Consider the following 20,300-nt stretch of genomic DNA (forward strand, 5'->3'; position numbering starts at 1 on the left):
CTTTTCATCTCTGATCGACACTGAGGCCTGCTTTTCATCTCTGATCGACACTGAGGCCTGCTTTTCATCTCTGATCGACACTGAGGCCTGCTTTTCATCTCTGATCGACACTGAGGCCTGCTTTTCATCTCTGATCGACACTGAGGCCTGCTTTTCATCTCTGATCGACACTGAGGCCTGCTTTTCATCTCTGATCGACACTGAGGCCTGCTTTTCATCTCTGATCGACACTGAGGCCTGCTTTTCATCTCTGATCGACACTGAGGCCTGCTTTTCATCTCTGATCGACACTGAGGCCTGCTTTTTTCGCCTGACTTCTATGGCTATAGAAAATGGAAAATGGACTATTGTTTAAGGAAGGACGATGGAAATTTCATTAGGTCTCTCATGCCCTGGTGTTGTTTTCAGAGTTATGGCTGAACGTTCTCTGGCCATTCTGGATTTATTCTCTCTCTCCTGGCTGTTCCATGACCGACTGACACTCCCTCGTGTTGCTGTGTCAACCAACCATCTGCGGAAGCAGCTCAGCAGCCCAGTAATTACCTTGCCATCATGGTGAATTTCGTGGGTGTTGCAGTGAACTCCCTCTGACAGCGAGCTCAGTAATTTCACTCAGTACTGGAACAGTTTTTTCTTTTGCAAGGGCTTTACGCAACCGTTATAAACAACCAGTGTATGGAGATGTTTGCTGTTTTGTTTTTTGTTGAACTAGCAGAACATAATGCTTTAGATGTCACATTGCCATCTTGATGTTAAATTTTAAATCTTGCACTTTATATCATGATTTTTATGATCACTGGTCAGTCATTGTCTCTTCCTCTTGTGCCCTTTCTGTTCGCAGAACAGCAAGGTGCGTCGTTTTGCCTTCGAGCTGAAGATGCAGGACAAAAGCACGTACCTGCTGGCCGCTGACAGCGAGCTGGAGATGGAGGACTGGATCAGCACCCTCAACAGGATCCTGCACAGCAGCTTCGAGATCGCCATGCAGGAGAAGCGCAATGGGGACATGCATGACGGTGGGTCACCTGCGGTTGGAGGGGCGCAGGAGGTCCTAGGAACCCAGAACTACCATGATGTGTTCGCTGGATGTAAGATGTTGTTGTTAAGATCCTTAAGTCGAAGGAACATGTTAGTGGAACCTTTACTCTCCTGATTTGTCAAAAGACCTGAAATATAGAGCATAATCCGCAATAAGAAGTCATTTTGGAAGCAAAACAGAAATGTACACATCCAGCTCATATCTGTGCACTTTAATTCTTTCGTGATAAACAAATATTCCAGTCCACTGAGAAATGTGCTTCTGCATGATCTCAATGTGAGACAAACATGCCGATAGTAGAAGGATACAGAGAAAACAGCCAGAGATCCCTTATGGGAACAATAATTGGAAGAGGGCAGAGAAAAAGGCTGAAGGTCACTGGTCTCATTTTTATTCTGTCTGACCTGGACCTGGAAGGGAAAGACACAGCTGCTCCATTTCCTGGGAGTAAACCAGGCGCTTACAAACAGGTGAAGAGCTCATAGGCATGCGACACCCATCAAAGATCAGCCATAGAATAGCCATAGATCAGCCATAGAACAGCCATAGATCAGACACAGCCGATTAGACATGCACCAGCCATTAATCAGCTTAGGTCAGCTGAAGGTTACTCTGTAGCAGTCATAGATAAGTCATAGACCAACGAAAGAATGCAGATTTAGGCACATAATTAGCCCGCTGGAGAGGAGGAGGTCTGTATTCAACCGTCATGATTGGGAAGGCTGCCCAGAAATCTCCCCAGTCTCCCCCACAAAGCTGTGGCGACAGACCAGACCACCCAGAGCCTGCGTACGCACACTCCCTCACCGGTTTGAGGTTTGCTCGGGAATGTCTGCGTACAGCACAGGGAATGCAGCCTCTGTGCCACTTTGCTTCTTTTAGGAAATGTCTCCCCAGTCGTCTTCTCAATGGAAAACTTGTGGGCAAACGTGTAGGGTGAATTTACGGATATGTCGGGAATTAGGGATAGCTAACAGGTCTTAGCAAGAGTGTTCGTGATTCTTCTTACAGACGAAGACCTGGGGAAGGCAGAGAGCTCCTGTGCAGGCCTTGACAGCTATCAGGTCAGTTGTTTTCCATGTTAGCGAACCAGTCATCTTCTGCGTTCATTTGCCACGGTTCACAGGGGAACTCTGAAGACAGAGAAGCACTTTCTTACCCAAGCCAAATATTCATGTACTGCTATATACCTCCCTTCTTAAAGTAAATATGTGTAATGCCATCATATGTCTGCAATCTTTATACGTAATAAATATAAATTTTTGCAAAAACCTTGAATGTAATTGTTAAAGTAACCCTGTTATAAAAGAGGATCATCCAAGCAGTCAGCTTAGATGTAAGTTGTAAGGTGTAAGACATAAAATAAAAGTGTGGATACAGAGTTTGTGCCGTGTTTAGCAATGATGGGGGAGGCTTGGAAAAGGTGCCCATGAACTTCCCATGAACTTCTCATGAACTTCCCTGAGCCAAATTAGTATGGATGGGCTGTCGTCATGGAGATCGGTGCCTGCTACGCCCCCCGGGGGTGTGCACAGGTCCAGCTCGCGGCGCCTTTTTTGAGACTCGCAGGCCTGCTGTTTACGAAGGGCCTGTCTAGATCTGCACTGACACCCGTAACGGGGAAATGTCATCAGAGTGAGGTGATGCGGCCAAACACCCTGTGGGCGCCCAGCTTAGGGACTCTCTTGCTATTTGTGACTGAGCTGAAAGGTCCAATGTTGATTCCTGTCTCATCGCCAGACGGCCAGAGACGTTGAAATTAGAATAAGAAATGAGACCCGACTGAAGCTGTTTACTTTGGACCCAGACACGCAGGTCAGTAATTCACAGTCTTTGCAGTTATAAAGTACCTTGTGCTATTTAGAAGCCTTCATGGATTTATTTTTCTCTCACAAAACCAAAGATGAATCTCATTAATGGATCTTTGTTTCCCTTTCGGACTTGTGTCGCTTGCAGAAACTAGACTTCTCGGGAATTGAGCCCGACGTGAAGCAGTTTGAGGAGAAATTTGGGAAACGTGTCCTGGTGAACTGCAACGACCTCTCCTTCAACCTGCAAAGCTGTGTGGCGGAAAACGAGGAGGGGCCCACCACCAATGTAAGCCCAGCCTGCTCTGTCCATGGCCGAATCTGTGATGCACTATGTGTGGACCTTACTGTAATGTTCTTTAGTGTTGAGAATGTTAGCTTGAAAAGCCTATTCTGAAGATAGCTAGTCTGTCAGAGGGTCTTTGAACTGGGGGAGACCCATGAGTCAGGCAGTGATCGCATGGGGATGGTCCTATCGCCCCCCCAAGCCAAGACTCTGGCTTACTTCAGGTTCTCTGTCCAGGATTAGTTCATGTTCCCACGACTGTAACCCAATTCTCACTCCTTAGACTTTAAGTCTTCCAGAAGTTTCATGTAATAGTTACTATAGTAGCACAGGCTAGTTTAAATGGATTTTTTAATAGTGATTTTTAACATCTGGTGAGCGCTAAGCTGTAGTGCTATGTGTGTTTTACACAGTATCAGCGTGTTTGTATACGTCTTCATTTCAAGAGCTTCCATTCAACTTTAACCCATCTGATGCTGTCTTGCATTCCAGGTGGAGCCCTTTTTCGTCACCCTGTCGCTCTTCGACATCCACAGCAGCCGTAAGATCTCAGCCGACTTCCATGTGGACATGAACCACCCATCGGTCCGGCAGATGATTCCCAGCCATGGCGGGCAGCAGATGAACGGGGGTGGAGATCCCTTGCCAAGCCAGCAGGGGAGCCTTGATGAGCCACATGAGGGTGGGCTGAATTTCCCCAGACAGGTGGGTCCCCGTCTTCAATGCCTTTCACTCATGCAGCATATGGATGGATGCAGCTGCTCCTCTGTGCCACTATCTCATCTCAGTTTTCTCATTTCATTCCTCATTTTCATCTCTCATTGGTTCCTGCTGTGTCTGTTGTTAGGTTTGCCTTTTATCTGCCTGAGGATTTGTTTAAACACGGCAGCTGAGTTCTGCGTCACCTTATTCACTTTTGGCAGGACAGCAGGCAGCTACTGCATCATAAGGGATTCTCAGTAAAATGACTTGTTTTTATGGCTCAAGTTGAGATCAGGTAGATAGGGACGGTAGTGACTGTGGCGTAGCTGGAAATTATGGCCCCCCTGACAAATGTCACCTTATGTCCCCTAGGGTCTCCCCAGTACATTTTGCCTAGCGTGGGAGGGGGCAGGGGGTTGATGGTAAATTTTGGGACCTCTATGAAATTCTGAGAATTTTCCAGGATCAGCATGTTCCTCCAGTGCCTCTGGGTAGCGCTATCCTGTGGCATCGATCCCTGCATGCCTGATCCTCCCTTTGTGGGATGCCCCCCGCCCCCCCCCACCCCGCAGGGCGTTTTCTCCGTGACTTGCCCTCACCCGGACATCTTCCTGGTGGCCCACATCGAGAAGGTCCTGCAGGGCGGAATCACGCACTGTGCTGAGCCGTATATGAGGAGCACAGACTCCGCCAAGGTACAGCAAGGCCTCACTCGCCGATAACCTCCCGCTAACTATCACCCTCGTTCCTCGTCACTCTCAGAAACGTCGGCCTGACACCATAATTGGAAATCACACCCAGATCTTGCTGGCTTTATTCTTAGAAATCCAGTTATGAACCATTCAGGAGATACCCTGCAATGGGATCAATTTAGACTGAAAATGAGAAATGCATTAGGCAGCATTTCAGGAGCCTGTGGCTGAGGAACGGCTGGCGGCAGTTCTAAGGTATCTCAGCTGGTTATGCCGAAGTGCTGAATATAATGTCTTTTCTGTAATAACTCTGGAGTTACTTGCTGTCTGGTGTCGCCTGGCAGGCAGCACAGAAGGTCTTGAAAAATGCCAAACTAGCCTGCAGCAGACTGGGCCAGTACAGGATGCCTTTTGCATGGGCTGCCAGGTAAGAGCGGCCTGCGCCTGTCCTGCTGCCGTGCTCAGGACGGCGTTATTGTGTCCTCAGACAGAAGCTATCGGTACAAATACTCTTTAGAGGAACCGAGTGGTGGTAAGATGTCAGAGGTTCATAAACACTTTGCATGTTTCTGTGATGGGGAGGCTTTAGACTGGCGTGTTGCAGCTGCATACAGAGGGACAGGGAGCAGCTGCAGGGCAGCTCTGTCCTCCTACGACCAAATGTCCTTCAGACACATTCTCTTTCACGTTACCCTACTGTTTATGCTTGCCAGAGAACTTAGAGTTTTTAATCACAGATTGCAGTAGTGATGAGTAATGATGAGTAATAAAGACTAAGTACCCATAGCAGGGGTAGGCAGCCCTGATCCTGGAGTTCTGCTGTCCAGCAGGTTTTCTATCCTACCTGATGAGTTACTGTCTGCCTGAGATCAGGTGTGGCTCATCAGACAGCAGGTAGGATGGAAAACCTGCTGGATCCTGGCACTACAGGATCACTTAAACTCCATTTAATTGCTCCTGCACACTTAACAATGTGTGGGAGTGTCCTGCAAAGGGCCAGGCTGCCCTATGACGTTAAGGGAATGAGGCTTTAGGGGAGGAAAGCTCGCCTCCCCGGCCATGTGGATACATCCAGAGGCCTGACATGCCAGCAGGAATCCTGTGTGTGGAAAGTGACCTAAGAGAGCCGTGTGCTGCGAAGGTCTCGCATCAGCAGCTGATCCAGCTTCTCTTCACAGGCCTGTTTTCAAAGATGCTTCCGGCACTTTGGACAAAACGGCCCGTTTCTCCGCCATCTACAGACAAGACAGCAACAAGCTGTCGAACGAGGACATGTTCAAACTGCTGGCTGATTTCAGGAAGTTAGTATGTCCCGTAAACATCATTCTGTCTAGGGTATTCCAGAGTGACCCTTTCAAGGCAAAGGAATTCACTCGTAAATTAATGATATGACAGCAGTAATGAGTATTAATTTTATCATTGTTGTTGACTTTATGGAAAGATTTGTACGGTCTGGTTTATAGATTTTACATAACCTGGGCTCAGCTGTCAGCAGGGAGACGTTTAATAAATAATGGCCTTTCCTGCTTTATCATATTCAGTACTTCCTATCATAAATCTGCAGTTTTTACACCTACACAAATATTTTTTCACTACTCTCTGCTCACAAGGGAGAATCCAGCTCAGTTTGTTTTACATTTGGCCCAGATTAAAAGATAACAATGTCATTTACCACTTACTATCCTCCCCAGGCCAGAAAAAATGGCCAAATTTCCGGTAATCCTGGGAAACCTAGACGTTACCATCGACAACGTCGCCCCTGACTTGACAAGTAAGCTTCAGAAAAAGCTGAAGTGTCCGCATCCGAAAGAGCTGACTGTAATTCGCATGGTTGTTTTTAATGTCCCAACTTTCTGCTCCACAGACTGCGTGACCTCCTCCTACATCCCAGTGAGGCAGTTTGGGGGCAGTGAGACCGGTCCTCTCTTTGAAGTGGAAGAGTTTGTTCCATGTATAGCCAAATGCTCTCAGCCATTTACCATCTATAAGAACCACCTCTACATTTACCCCAGGCATCTGAAGTATGACGGGCAAAAGTCATTCACAAAGGTACCTTGGCTTGACCTTTGGATCAGCATGGACATGGATTAGCATACTGTATGTGCAGTAAATGCTAATTGTCTGTACGGTCTTTCTGGATGCAAGGCCAGGCTGCACTGTGATCTGGTGCATGCTAAAACAGCCACACCTAGTGCTTATCTGAAATGGCATTCAGCTGGTTGCACTGGAAAAGGTCTTGAATGTTCTTCCCGCCTGCAGCACTTTTGCCATAAATGGGAACAGAGCCACTGCGGGTTACCGCTGTGTTGTTGTGTTCTTCCCCAGGCGAGGAACATCGCGGTCTGCATCGAGTTCAAGGACTCCGACGAGGAGGAGGCCCAGCCATTGAAGGTAGGCCATCGTCCAGGAGAGTGAGTTGAAGGATCAGTCATCATACTGGCATATTTAACAGTTCTGTCGGGTCCCTGCAGTGCATCTATGGGCGTCCAGGGGGGCCACTGTTTACCAAGCATGCATTTGCTGCAGTGCTGCACCATCAGCAAAACCCAGAGTTTTACGACGAGGTAAGTGCATCACCGCCATAAAAACAGAACTGATGCATGTAGTCCAAGTTTGTAGGTTCAGCTGCCTAAATTCACACTGCAATACAGCCATCATTTCTAAGGTGCCCTGAGAGAATGTTTCAGTTAAGTCTGCTTGATGAGGGGATTAGGCTTCCAAAATAGATGTTTTACAGAACAGTTAAGAGATGGTCTTGGAGAACCAAGGTTAGGGGCCTCCAGTAAAAATATGAAAAACACAACAGGGCGTACTCTGTATAACAGCCACACTTGTCCATTATGCACCCACAGATTAAAATGGAGCTGCCCGCCCAGCTCACTGAGAAGCACCATTTGCTCTTCACATTCTTCCACGTCGGCTGTGACAGCAACAGCAAGACCAGTACCAAGAAGAAGGACCCAGTGGAGACACAAGGTCAGGCCCCACCCCTGGCCCTCAGGCCCCGCCTCTGGCCCTCAGGCTCCACCCCTAGCCCTCAGGCTCTGCCTTCGACCCTCACTTGGTGTTGTCGCACTGTCTGAACTGGCAGTATATTAAATCTCAACAATACAATGTATAGATGTTTATTATGTATATGTACAGATGTATATTCCTGTGTCCTTTGTGTAGTATTTACATTTGTATAGTATTTATTTAATGCTAAGTTGATTGTTATGCAATGATGAATACGTTGTTTATGTCATTACAGAGGCAGTGTAGTCCACTTACACAATGACAAATAAAAATCCCTGGTCCTTGGTTGCTGTTGCCATGTCCTAATATCTCAGAGTATACTATAGTCTCGAGGAGCACAGAGCCTGCAAACCAATAAATAACACTCACTGTCAACTAGTATCTCACCTAGTCTAAAGCTGCTGATGTCTGTGGAGTGGGACCTAGAGCTGAACAAATGCCAGCCACCCCCTTTACAGCCCACACCTCCAGCAAGTCTGCTGCCCGGTGACGCGTCTCATGCTTTCCGCCTGCAGTTGGCTGTGCTTGGCTGCCCTTGCTGAAGGATGGCAGAGTGGTCATGAGCGAGCAGCAGGTGCCTGTGGCTGCAAGCCTGCCTGCCGGCTACCTGGGCTATCAGGAGAGCAGTTGTAAGGTGAAAGCCTCCCTTAGGGGCACAGAGGGGCACAGTGGGACGGGGGCACAGAGGGGTACAGAGGGATGGGGTACAGAGGAGTACAGTGGGACGGGGGCACAGAGGAGTACAGTGGGACGGGGGCACAGAGTGGCGGGTCACAGAGGGATGGGGTACAGAGGTCTTTGCCAAAGCAGCAGCCTATTTTCCCAAATTTTTACAAGGAGATAGAATTGCAGTTTCTGCTCCACCAGTTCACGTTTCAAGAAACTGTTTAAATTCGGTTTTATTATTTCACTTATATGGCAGTTGAATGAGTGAAAAATTGGACCAAAGGTTTGCTGAAATACCCGGAGGGATTGTTTTGCTGTTCCCTTGAAATGATAAGGAACTTAATCTGGTCTGAATCCATTTTTAAGTCGATAAGAGGGCATCTGCTGGCAGGCTTATTCACTGCATTGGGGATTGTTAGTGTAGCTGATTGGAAATGTCTAGTATTAATACTGGGTTAGTAACTCATTTTGTGTCATTTTCAGCACTCTGGGCCCGAGATTAAATGGGTTGACGGAGGAAAGCCATTGTTTAAGGTGTCCACTCACCTCGTATCTACCATCTACACTCAGGTCAGCTGTCCTGATGGGATATTGCTGTGCATCTCCTCTGTCGCTGCAGGAAACAAGACTCTTTGTTTGATGGCTATACTCTGTCATCTTCCTTATAGGATCAGCATTTGCACAACTTCTTTCACCACTGTCAGAGCAGCAGGTCTGCCAGCCCAGCATCCGGCGGGGAGCTGGTCAAGTTTCTGAAGGTGAGGGATGGCTCTCTCGGGGGTGAAACTCTTGGAGGTGACCCCCTTAGTAATACATGTCGCACGCAGTGGGAGTCAATCCCTGTACACTCCCCCATGCAGTCACCACCATCCCGTCTTTCGTTGGTGACTGCCACCTAGATCCTTTTCTCAGACCTTCAAACAAGTGACAAAACATGTTCTTCAGAAATGGGCTTCTTCATAATATTGTGAATTGAGTAAAAATTATGGCAAATCCCTGTGATTTTCCTGCAGTTCATTTGTGGTGCAGCTTTATAACAGCCTTGAGTTATAGAATCCTCTCAGTATGCCTTACTGAACTTGGCCCGCCCTCAGAGTCTGCATGCAATGGAGGGACACGTCATGGTCCAGTTCCTGCCCACCATCCTGAACCAACTATTCCGCGTGCTGACCAGCGCCTCCCATGAGGATGTGGCGGTCAACGTCACCAAGTAGGCAGCCTCTGGAAGGTTCCGATATCTTCTGGGAAGCGTCACAAGCAACAGCCCCCTCCCTGAACAGCCTCCTCCCTCCTCCCAACAGCATTTCCAATTTAAACTAATCATATGAGCGAGTGTAATGCATTCCATTGTATGTTCTTCAAGCCAAAAGTCATTTTACACATTTAAAAAATCCTGGAATGCTGACAGAACAATGTTTATTGGGCTATAAAAAGCATTTATTGATCCAACGTTCCTGCATGATTGATGATTCATGCAGACCTGCGAACAGCGCTCACTGTTGCATTGTCTTAGCTCATTTTGTGATGTAATGACAGATTTCGCTCTGATAGCGAAGCGCTAATGCCTTGCATGCAGCTGTCAGTATTGTTAATCAGTTGTGCCCCTTTCCCTGGTCAAAGGAATCTGGGCATCATGTTGGTACAGATACAGCAGGAATAAAAGTGTCATGTTGGTGTGGATGTTTGAGCACTATGCTGCTCTCCTGCCCTCCCAGGGTCATGATCCATGTCGTCTCCCAATGCCACGAAGAGGGTCTGGAGCACTACCTGCGGTCTTATGTGAAGGTAGGTGCCTGCCCTTCACATTCTTTGCATACCTTGTCTGCTATCATATAATCCTGCACCACATGAATATCTGACTTCAACAAATCCCAAACACATGGTCTCTCTCATTTCATAGTATGTGTTCAAAACGGAACCCTACACAGACACCACTCTGAGGACCATCCACGAGGAGCTGGCCAAAGCCATGACAGTCATTCTCAAACCATCTACCGACTTCCTCACGAGTAACAAACTGCTAAAGGTATTTCATGGCCTCAACAGCAAAGACTCTTTAGTTCTATCAAGAGTCTCATGGAGTCCGCTGTAATTGTGGAGTCGTCAGAGGTAATCGACCTGGTGCTTGGATCAGTTCAGCTTTTGACCGGCCCAGTCTTAAATGGTGGGCATTCTTAGTGCTTTGTGTCAGTAAAGCAGGCAGAGATGTGAGCGGCCGCCCGAGGGCAGGGCAGAGGAAAGATGAGGAACAGCTGGAACAATATTATCAACACAGCAGTCGGTGTTCCAGCACGATGCCAGAAAGCAAATGAGTTACATAACTTAAGTGCTGCAGTGTGAGGCGCGTTATAGGGGTGCGGGGGGCTTTGAGGGTGGGGCTGTGTGTTTAGAGGGGGAGTATGTCACGTGTTTAGGCTGCAGGGATACCATAATACCTCAGGGAAGTGTGGAGGATAGGGGAGAAACAGGAAGAAGTGGAAGATGCCAAGTGGACAAGGGGCTATGATGCAGAAAACTGCATTTAAATTAGCATTATTGATGATGTTTAAGTACTGCTGCAACACTTTATCTAGTACATTAATTATATACTTTTTCGTTTCCACTCATATCTTTCAGTACTCCTGGTATTTCTTTGAAGCCTTGATCAAATCCATGGCCCAGTTCTTGATTGAAAGTGGTAAAGTCAAAGTAAGTCCAGTGTTTGATTGTGAATTATGAGTAATGGGTAACAAACCGATACCAATATGGGTAACAAACCGATACCAATATGGGTAACAAACTGATACCAATTTGGGCAATAAAGCGATATCTGTGCGAGTTGTGAAACAGTGTGAATTTGGCAGGTCTCTCCGGCATAATATCATACACTTTCCAGCTGACCGTATAGAAGTCCAAATTATGACACACCCATTTCTTGCTAATGACCTGTGAACTTCCAGATGGCCCCATTTATACCACAAGTGATTATTTGTAACATAAATAACTGTTGTTTTCCAGCCACAGAGAACACTAATCACCCCATGTAGCTGTTTATTTGAAAGTTTGGCATGTGTGAGTGTAATTTGAAAGCCATAGTGGAAACTTTCTGGCCTCTTCTGATGAGGGTCCTTCACTGGCATGAGTGGATGTCCTTGGAGGGTCACGGCTCCTGGTGGAGCTTAGGGATCTGTCGGCCAGCGTTAGGGACCGTCACACATTCACCACGGTCCTCCCTTATTTCATAGCTTCCCAGAAACCAGCGCTTTTCAGTGTCCTTCCACCACACCCTGGAGACCATGGTCAACTTGCTGACTCCACACATCACCCAGAAGTACAAGGACAACCTGGATGCTGCCCGGAGTGCCAACCACAGCCTGGCCGTGTTCATCAAGGTGGCCGCGGCACTCGGGGAGCCCCAGCTCTGGCATTTAGCCCCACATTTCACTGCATTCTCCTTGCTTCTAGTACACTGTGTTAAATACCTAATAGTACCAAGCGATTAGCAGATTTTAATTTGCACTGTACTAACTGGCCCTGCCTTGTCTTTCCCCAGCGCTGTTTTACCTTTATGGACAGAGGCTTTGTCTTCAAGCAGATCAACACCTATATAAACTGCTTCTTGCCCGGAGATGCCAAGGTAGTTTGGACATTGTGAGTCCACTAGGACTTAAGGCTGTCAGGTATTTCAATGTGAAATGCCGCCTTTCCTTTTCAGACGCTGTTCGAGTTCAAATTTGACTTCTTGCGCGTGATATGTAACCATGAGCACTACATCCCTCTGAACCTGCCCATGCCGTTTGGAAAGGGAAGAATTCAGAGGTTTCAAGGTAATCCACGCTCGCTCCTCCTCATGGCCATATCCTCAGTTCCCAGCACCAATGCAACGGATTGACAGTGTGCTGTAATATCGGTCATGTGAGTGTACTGATAGAGCAGGCAATATGCGAGGCAGCGGAGGTGAACTTCAATGAGCTGCATCACTCCCAGTGGGTGAAGACTTGCCTGTGTTGAGTCACTAGGGTAATGCAGGTCGTCTAAAAGCACAGATTACTTATGCAGAAATAGGTAACGTGGTGTAACAGGAGACCAGAGACCCAGTGGGTTCCAGGATCAGAGCTTCACCACTGCATCTCTTCAGCCCTCCTGAGCCTACGCCAGGGTGTTCACTGGCACCCTACACCAGAGTATTTGCCACCTCACTGGCACCCTATGCCAGGGTGTTCACTGGCACCCTACGCCAGGGTGTTCACTGGCACCCTACGCCAGGGTGTTCACTGGCACCCTACACCAGGGTATTTGCCACCTCACTGGCACCCTATGCCAGGGTGTTCACTGGCATCCTGCATCAGGGTGTTCACTGGCAACCTACGTCAGGGTGTTCACTGGCAACCTACGTCAGGGTGTTCACTGGCAACCTACGTCAGGGTGTTCACTCAACAGCTCTGCTCAGGCCTCATATCCCTCACTTTCACTTGTTCCTGTTAACACCGGAGTTGGTGTTTGTTTAGACTTTGTTTTCCTCTTTTTTGTGTATAAGCTGTTTCTTTCTCCACGGAGTCATGTGGTACAGGTAGGTGTAAGCTGTGCTGCTTGCCTGCGCTCAGCTCTTATGTTTTATGGTGTGGGCCTGAAATACCGTTGCTTTATGAATTGTCTGTCGTTCAGTGGTCAGTGGGATTGTGTTCATCGTGGGGGGGGGATTACCACTAATTTATCACACCCATTTCTCACACAACAGAGAATGTGACCTGGGAATATTGGCTGTAATTGGCTACTACGTATATAATTGTGATGTGCTCCATTGAGCAAAATATTTACCTAAATCCTGAGATCATTTGCTGTCCTGGGCAGCAGGTGTGATGGCATTACAAGGTCAATTACAGCACTTGAACCACAAGCATCAGAGGCTCCATTGTTCATTGCCATCTCGAAGGAATGTGATTTTGTTGTGACTGTAACAGAACAGGTGCTGTGATTTATGTGTTGAGTCAGCCAGCTTGCAGAGTGAAGTCCCTGCTTGAAATTATGCTTGGCTCTTGTTTGTGAGCATCCATTGTCTCTCATTTGATCTTTTACGACATCCATGCTCGCATTTGGTGACTTTTCACTTTCTAGTGGTTCCTGTTTGTTTGGTTTTGATTGGATGAAATTTCATTCCATCTGTTTAAAGGAGTTGAAACACAAGAAGCTTAAGAATTACTCTTAGCCTTTCCAGAATGCCAGGATGCCGGAATGCTTGGCATCAAATGCCCGCATGTCCGCTGAGCCTCTCATTGAAGTGGGTCCATTCCCATTGCTTAATATAGTTTGAGGGATTCATTCTGATTTGTTGACATTTCTCTCTCATTGAGAGATTATGGTTTGTTCACATTTTCTGACATGGTGTTTATTAATCTCAGCTAGGTTAAGATATGTGGGAATTTGCTTGCTTATGAAAATACAAGCATTCCAGCTTATCCGAGGTCATCAGAACATAGACCTACTGAGAAGTACTCAAGCCCCTCCTTGATCCGGATGTGTTTTTATTCCCCCCACAATCCCCTGCCTAGACCTGCAGCTGGATTACTCGCTGACAGACGACTTCTGCAGGAACCACTTCCTCGTGGGGCTGTTGCTGCGTGAAGTGGGCGGGGCCCTGCAGGAGTACCGGGAGATCCGGCAGGTCGCCATCCAGGTGCTCAAGAACCTGATGATAAAGCACACTTTCGATGACAGATATGCATCCAAGGTGGGCACGTACAGATGCTTAATTCCGAAGCACTTCTCCTGAGAGTCCAGGCTTGCTGAATCGGCGACATTGTGACATTGCAGGTGACATTGTGTCTTTCAGAGCCAGCAGGCCAGACTGTCCACACTCTACTTACCCCTCTTTGGACTGCTTTTGGAGAATGTACACAGACTCAATGTGAAAGAGGTCTTCCCTTTTCCCTGTTACTCACTTCAAAAATGTAATCCTGGAGACATCTAGTGGCTGGAGGTAGAGTTGCACCCTCTAGCCTCATGCTGCTAAGTGCTGGTGATATGATGCGTTTTTCTCTTTCCTTTCCATTCTTTCTGGATTCAGAATGGGAGAGATGATTCACTACTGAACAGCTCAATGGCAACTCCACAAAAGACAGGGGTTAGCTTGGACAATAGCCTACACAAGGATGTGTTTGGTGTTATCTCAGGGACAGGTGAGCATCGGTTAGCCATGGGAGTTACTCTGCAGGAGTAAGATGCTAGTAATTTGGTAAAGCCTGTCTGAACATCTGCTCTCCGTGTCCTGCAGCCTCCCCGCATGCCTCATCCACACCGAACATCAACGCAGTGCGGCACGCTGATTCCCGAGGCTCCCTCGTCAGCACTGATTCCGGAAACAGCATTCCGGAGAAATCTAATGACAAGACTAACTCTCTGGAGAAGGTAGCTCCCAAAGCATCCCCTCTTGCCATCGCTCTTGGCTGGCTGCACCCTGATTTACATGCCCTGTTTCAGAATTACTCTTTTTTTGTAATATCATGCCAAGGAGACATTAGACGACCTTAGGACTCCCACTTTGGCCTTAATGTCAGTATTAGGATTAGCTGAAATGCTTAAATCCGTGTTAGCATTAGCATTGCCATTAGAACTCATGTTATCATGGTTAGCATAAATATCACTTTTACCAACAGTTCACTGAAGCCTAGACTGCAAATTCTATTCCTGCTATAGAAGGTACTGGATTATTTTTAAAATATGGCCCAGTATCCTGTGCTGATAGTGTGGGATCAGATAGGCACGTGATGGCCTGCTCCTCACTATCCGCACACCCTCATCCTCAGATTTCTGAACCGGCCCACCAGTGGCTCACTTGCCCTTTTTAACCCCTGACACCCTTGCTAGCAGAAGGAGCGATTTGCTCGGAGGCTCTCTGCTGCCACCCTGCCGTTGCCGCCCAGACCCGAGGACTACGTGCTGTCTACCCGCCCCAGGCGTGCCACTGTGGATTTCTCCCAACTCCCAGTGCCCACCATGCCAGAGAATGTGGTGCAGGGCAGCCAGACACTCCAAGTACTCTTCCTGTCCCCCCGCCCAATCCCTGGTGTCCCTTGACCCCTCCTTGCGAGTGTCCCCTTTGTGGGTGCGTGAGCATGCCTTTGGAACTCTACCTGAGATCTGCTCTTTGCCAGGAGACGGGCTGTCAGGGGTCCTTCATGCCTTTGGGACTCTACCTGAGATCTGCTCTTTGCCAGGAGACGGACTGTCAGGGGTCCTTCATGCCTTTGGGGCTCTACCTGAGATCTGCTCTTTGCCAGGAGACGGACTGTCAGGGGTCCTTCATGCCTTTGGGGCTCTACCTGAGATCTGCTCTTTGCCAGGAGACGGACTGTCAGGGGTCCTTCATGCCTTTGGGGCTCTACCTGAGATCTGCTCTTTGCCAGGAGACGGACTGTCAGGGGTCCTTCATGCCTTTGGGGCTCTACCTGAGATCTGCTCTTTGCCAGGAGACGGACTGTCAGGGATCCTTCATGCCTTTGGGGCTCTACCTGAGATCTGCTCTTTGCCAGGAGACGGACTGTCAGGGGTCCTTCATGCCTTTGGGGCTCTACCTGAGATCTGCTCTTTGCCAGGAGACGGACTGTCAGGGGTCCTTCATGCCTTTGGGGCTCTACCTGAGATCTGCTCTTTGCCAGGAGACAGACTGTCAGGGGTCCTTCATGCCTTTGGGGCTCTACCTGAGATCTGCTCTTTGCCAGGAGACAGAATGTCAGGGGTCCCTCAAGTGGCATCTGAAGTCCCTCTGCTGATGTTTAGGTCCTTTCCATCTCATGTAGCCCTACCTCTCCAGCAGAAGGGCTTTCCTTCAGTTTCACCCACAGTGTCACCTTTTCATGGTGTTTAGTGTTAAAATGAGACTCCTCAGATCGTAACAGTACAGACAGACTCTCATCATCGAACCTCACCGGTATGCAATGTCTTCAGGATGACACACAAAGCATATTAGCAGGCATGAGTAACGTCAGGGTGCTGAAGGCCTTTCCTCAAGCCTACTGCTATAAATGGAGCAGCAGCAGACCCTGCAACGTATTGTAAAGGCCACTCATTACCATGGCTGCCCGGCCCGTTTGGACCTTCTCGCTGTGTGGAGCCATGCGAGGCAGCCAGGCATTTCCTCTGAGGCGAGACGTGGCCTCACTCTTTCCATTCAGTCCCCGAGGAACTCACTTCTGGCAAAGGTATCAACTGGCTCTACTGGTGTAGCACATGCTGGTCTGGGCCTGGTGCCCAGCTGTGGTCTTGGGTGTGGAGGTATCACAGTCAGAAGCGTCACCTCAGGCCTGCAGAGTGGACTTCATCGCCTGTAGCACCGTGGCGACACTGCAGGCATCCCTTGTGCTTCCACATGCACAATGATGCATGTTTTTCCCATTACACTCAGTTGCTAGCTAGCTGTTGCCCCCACAGAGGTGACCAATAGTATGCATGCATATCTGAATTCCTGGGGTGATGTTCCCCTGAATTGGGAAACTGAATTTGTAAGAATGTGGCTTGTGCAGTAAAGCTGTAAATTTGAATTTTATGTTTCCAAACCTGCCCTGCGATTGGTTGACACCCCATCCTGGTCTGTCCTTGAGCCCATAACTTCCGGAATAGACTCTGGACCCCTGTGACCCAAAAGAGCATGTAGGTAGAGAAAATGAATGGATGTTTCAAAATGTAAATGTATAATGTAAAATCCAAGGATTATAGTAATGGAGGCAGTGCAACTACAGCTTGGTCTCCCTGTGAATGACATTTCTGGGGAGCAGCTCCTGGCGTGACTTTGCTGTGAGGAGTGCCCCTCCCCGCTTTCTGGGGAGCAGTTCCTGGCGTGACTTTGCTCTGAGGAGTGCCCCTCCCCGCTTTCTGGGGAGCAGTTCCTGGCGTGACTTTGCTCTGAGGAGTGCCCCTCCCCGCTTTCTGGGGAGCAGCTCCCGGCGTGACTTTGCTGTGAGGAGTGCCCCTCCCCGCTTTCTGGGGAGCAGCTCCCGGCGTGACTTTGCTGTGAGGAGTGCCCCTCCCCGCTTTCTGGGGAGCAGCTCCCGGCGTGACTTTGCTGTGAGGAGTGCCCCTCCCCGCTTTCTGGGGAGCAGCTCCCGGCGTGACTTTGCTGTGAGGAGTGCCCCTCCCCGCTTTCTGGGGAGCAGCTCCCGGCGTGACTTTGCTGTGAGGAGTGCCCCTCCCTGCTTTCTGGGGAGCAGTTCCTGGCGTGACTTTGCTGTGAGGAGTGCCCCTCCCCGCTTTCTGGGGAGCAGTTCCTGGCGTGACTTTGCTCTGAGGAGTGCCCCTCCCCGCTTTCTGGGGAGCAGTTCCTGGCGTGACTTTGCTCTGAGGAGTGCTCCTCCCCGCTTTCTGGGGAGCAGTTCCTGGCGTGACTTTGCTCTGAGGAGTGCCCCTCCCCGCTTTCTGGGGAGCAGTTCCTGGCGTGACTTTGCTCTGAGGAGTGCCCCTCCCCGCTTTCTGGGGAGCAGTTCCTGGCGTGACTTTGCTGTGAGGAGTGCCCCTCCCCGCTTTCTGGGGAGCAGCTCCTGGCGTGACTTTGCTCTGAGGAGTGCCCCTCCCCGCTTTCTGGGGAGCAGTTCCTGGCGTGACTTTGCTCTGAGGAGTGCCCCTCCCCGCTTTCTGGGGAGCAGTTCCTGGCGTGACTTTGCTGTGAGGAGTGCCCCTCCCCGCTTTCTGGGGAGCAGTTCCTGGCGTGACTTTGCTGTGAGGAGTGCCCCTCCCCGCTTTCTGGGGAGCAGTTCCTGGCGTGACTTTGCTGTGAGGAGTGCCCCTCCCCGCTTTCTGGGGAGCAGTTCCTGGCGTGACTTTGCTGTGAGGAGTGCCCCTCCCCGCTTTCTGGGGAGCAGTTCCTGGCGTGACTTTGCTCTGAGGAGTGCCCCTCCCCGCTTTCTGGGGAGCAGTTCCTGGCGTGACTTTGCTCTGAGGAGTGCCCCTCCCCGCTTTCTGGGGAGCAGTTCCTGGCGTGACTTTGCTCTGAGGAGTGCCCCTCCCCGCTTTCTGGGGAGCAGCTCCCGGCGTGACTTTGCTGTGAGGAGTGCCCCTCCCCGCTTTCTGGGGAGCAGTTCCTGGCGTGACTTTGCTCTGAGGAGTGCCCCTCCCCGCTTTCTGGGGAGCAGTTCCTGGCGTGACTTTGCTGTGAGGAGTGCCCCTCCCCGCTTTCTGGGGAGCAGTTCCTGGCGTGACTTTGCTCTGAGGAGTGCCCCTCCCCGCTTTCTGGGGAGCAGTTCCTGGCGTGACTTTGCTCTGAGGAGTGCCCCTCCCCGCTTTCGGGGGAGCAGCTCCCGGCATGACTTTGCTCTGAGGAGTGCCCCTCCCCGCTTTCGGGGGAGCAGCTCCCGGCGTGACTTTGCTGTGAGGAGTGCCCCTCCCCGCTTTCTGTGGAGCAGCTCCCGGCGTGACTTTGCTGTGAGGAGTGCCCCTCCCCGCTTTCTGGGGAGCAATTCCTGGCGTGACTTTGCTCTGAGGAGTGCCCCTCCCCGCTTTCGGGGGAGCAGCTCCCGGCATGACTTTGCTCTGAGGAGTGCCCCTCCCCGCTTTCTGTGGAGCAGCTCCCGGCGTGACTTTGCTGTGAGGAGTGCCCCTCCCCGCTTTCTGGGGAGCAGCTCCCGGCGTGACTTTGCTCTGAGGAGTGCCCCTCCCCGCTTTCTGGGGAGCAGCTCCCGGCATGACTTTGCTGTGAGGAGTGCCCCTCCCCGCTTTCTGGGGAGCAGCTCCCGGCATGACTTTGCTGTGAGGAGTGCCCCTCCCCGCTTTCTGGGGAGCAGCTCCCGGCATGACTTTGCTCTGAGGAGTGCCCCTCCCCGCTTTCTGGGGAGCAGCTCCTGGCGTGACTTTGCTCTGAGGAGTGCCCCTCCCCGCTTTCTGGGGAGCAGCTCCCGGCGTGACTTTGCTGTGAGGAGTGCCCCTCCCTGCTTTCTGGGGAGCAGCTCCCGGCGTGACTTTGCTGTGAGGAGTGCCCCTCCCCGCTTTCTGGGGAGCAGCTCCCGGCGTGACTTTGCTGTGAGGAGTGCCCCTCCCTGCTTTCTGGGGAGCAGTTCCTGGCGTGACTTTGCTGTGAGGAGTGCCCCTCCCCGCTTTCTGGGGAGCAGTTCCTGGCGTGACTTTGCTCTGAGGAGTGCCCCTCCCCGCTTTCTGGGGAGCAGTTCCTGGCGTGACTTTGCTCTGAGGAGTGCTCCTCCCCGCTTTCTGGGGAGCAGTTCCTGGCGTGACTTTGCTCTGAGGAGTGCCCCTCCCCGCTTTCTGGGGAGCAGTTCCTGGCGTGACTTTGCTCTGAGGAGTGCCCCTCCCCGCTTTCTGGGGAGCAGTTCCTGGCGTGACTTTGCTGTGAGGAGTGCCCCTCCCCGCTTTCTGGGGAGCAGCTCCTGGCGTGACTTTGCTCTGAGGAGTGCCCCTCCCCGCTTTCTGGGGAGCAGTTCCTGGCGTGACTTTGCTCTGAGGAGTGCCCCTCCCCGCTTTCTGGGGAGCAGTTCCTGGCGTGACTTTGCTGTGAGGAGTGCCCCTCCCCGCTTTCTGGGGAGCAGTTCCTGGCGTGACTTTGCTGTGAGGAGTGCCCCTCCCCGCTTTCTGGGGAGCAGTTCCTGGCGTGACTTTGCTGTGAGGAGTGCCCCTCCCCGCTTTCTGGGGAGCAGTTCCTGGCGTGACTTTGCTGTGAGGAGTGCCCCTCCCCGCTTTCTGGGGAGCAGTTCCTGGCGTGACTTTGCTCTGAGGAGTGCCCCTCCCCGCTTTCTGGGGAGCAGTTCCTGGCGTGACTTTGCTCTGAGGAGTGCCCCTCCCCGCTTTCTGGGGAGCAGTTCCTGGCGTGACTTTGCTCTGAGGAGTGCCCCTCCCCGCTTTCTGGGGAGCAGCTCCCGGCGTGACTTTGCTGTGAGGAGTGCCCCTCCCCGCTTTCTGGGGAGCAGTTCCTGGCGTGACTTTGCTCTGAGGAGTGCCCCTCCCCGCTTTCTGGGGAGCAGTTCCTGGCGTGACTTTGCTGTGAGGAGTGCCCCTCCCCGCTTTCTGGGGAGCAGTTCCTGGCGTGACTTTGCTCTGAGGAGTGCCCCTCCCCGCTTTCTGGGGAGCAGTTCCTGGCGTGACTTTGCTCTGAGGAGTGCCCCTCCCCGCTTTCTGGG

The 20,300-nt window shown here is 50.7% G+C and overlaps 1 protein-coding gene across 6 annotated transcripts in view; it reads left to right on the forward strand.

Annotated features, from left to right (window-relative positions):
• LOC125704684 (dedicator of cytokinesis protein 9-like) overlaps positions 1 to 20,300 on the forward strand; it is an 83,908-nt gene that overhangs the window by 49,097 nt on the left and 14,511 nt on the right. For 3 of the 6 annotated variants that reach the window (XM_048970635.1, XM_048970626.1, XM_048970617.1), the window contains exons 9-36: positions 842 to 1,016; positions 2,051 to 2,103; positions 2,780 to 2,854; positions 2,996 to 3,136; positions 3,626 to 3,838; positions 4,408 to 4,530; positions 4,872 to 4,954; positions 5,706 to 5,828; positions 6,219 to 6,298; positions 6,392 to 6,576; positions 6,853 to 6,918; positions 6,999 to 7,091; positions 7,380 to 7,503; positions 8,058 to 8,176; positions 8,692 to 8,778; positions 8,877 to 8,966; positions 9,303 to 9,418; positions 9,924 to 9,993; positions 10,109 to 10,234; positions 10,825 to 10,896; positions 11,433 to 11,579; positions 11,741 to 11,824; positions 11,903 to 12,014; positions 12,725 to 12,757; positions 13,737 to 13,915; positions 14,018 to 14,101; positions 14,252 to 14,363; positions 14,459 to 14,592. In XM_048970635.1, coding sequence (XP_048826592.1) covers positions 842 to 1,016; positions 2,051 to 2,103; positions 2,780 to 2,854; positions 2,996 to 3,136; positions 3,626 to 3,838; positions 4,408 to 4,530; positions 4,872 to 4,954; positions 5,706 to 5,828; positions 6,219 to 6,298; positions 6,392 to 6,576; positions 6,853 to 6,918; positions 6,999 to 7,091; positions 7,380 to 7,503; positions 8,058 to 8,176; positions 8,692 to 8,778; positions 8,877 to 8,966; positions 9,303 to 9,418; positions 9,924 to 9,993; positions 10,109 to 10,234; positions 10,825 to 10,896; positions 11,433 to 11,579; positions 11,741 to 11,824; positions 11,903 to 12,014; positions 12,725 to 12,757; positions 13,737 to 13,915; positions 14,018 to 14,101; positions 14,252 to 14,363; positions 14,459 to 14,592 — 3,099 coding nt within the window. The remainder of the gene's footprint in view (positions 1 to 841; positions 1,017 to 2,050; positions 2,104 to 2,779; positions 2,855 to 2,995; positions 3,137 to 3,625; positions 3,839 to 4,407; positions 4,531 to 4,871; positions 4,955 to 5,705; positions 5,829 to 6,218; positions 6,299 to 6,391; positions 6,577 to 6,852; positions 6,919 to 6,998; positions 7,092 to 7,379; positions 7,504 to 8,057; positions 8,177 to 8,691; positions 8,779 to 8,876; positions 8,967 to 9,302; positions 9,419 to 9,923; positions 9,994 to 10,108; positions 10,235 to 10,824; positions 10,897 to 11,432; positions 11,580 to 11,740; positions 11,825 to 11,902; positions 12,015 to 12,724; positions 12,758 to 13,736; positions 13,916 to 14,017; positions 14,102 to 14,251; positions 14,364 to 14,458; positions 14,593 to 20,300) is intronic. The other 3 variants (XM_048970654.1, XM_048970662.1, XM_048970645.1) reach the window with 1 other exon arrangement.

The sequence above is a fragment of the Brienomyrus brachyistius genome, chromosome 1 (genome assembly GCF_023856365.1).
Source record: "Brienomyrus brachyistius isolate T26 chromosome 1, BBRACH_0.4, whole genome shotgun sequence".
Classification (NCBI taxonomy): Eukaryota; Metazoa; Chordata; class Actinopteri; order Osteoglossiformes; family Mormyridae; genus Brienomyrus; species Brienomyrus brachyistius.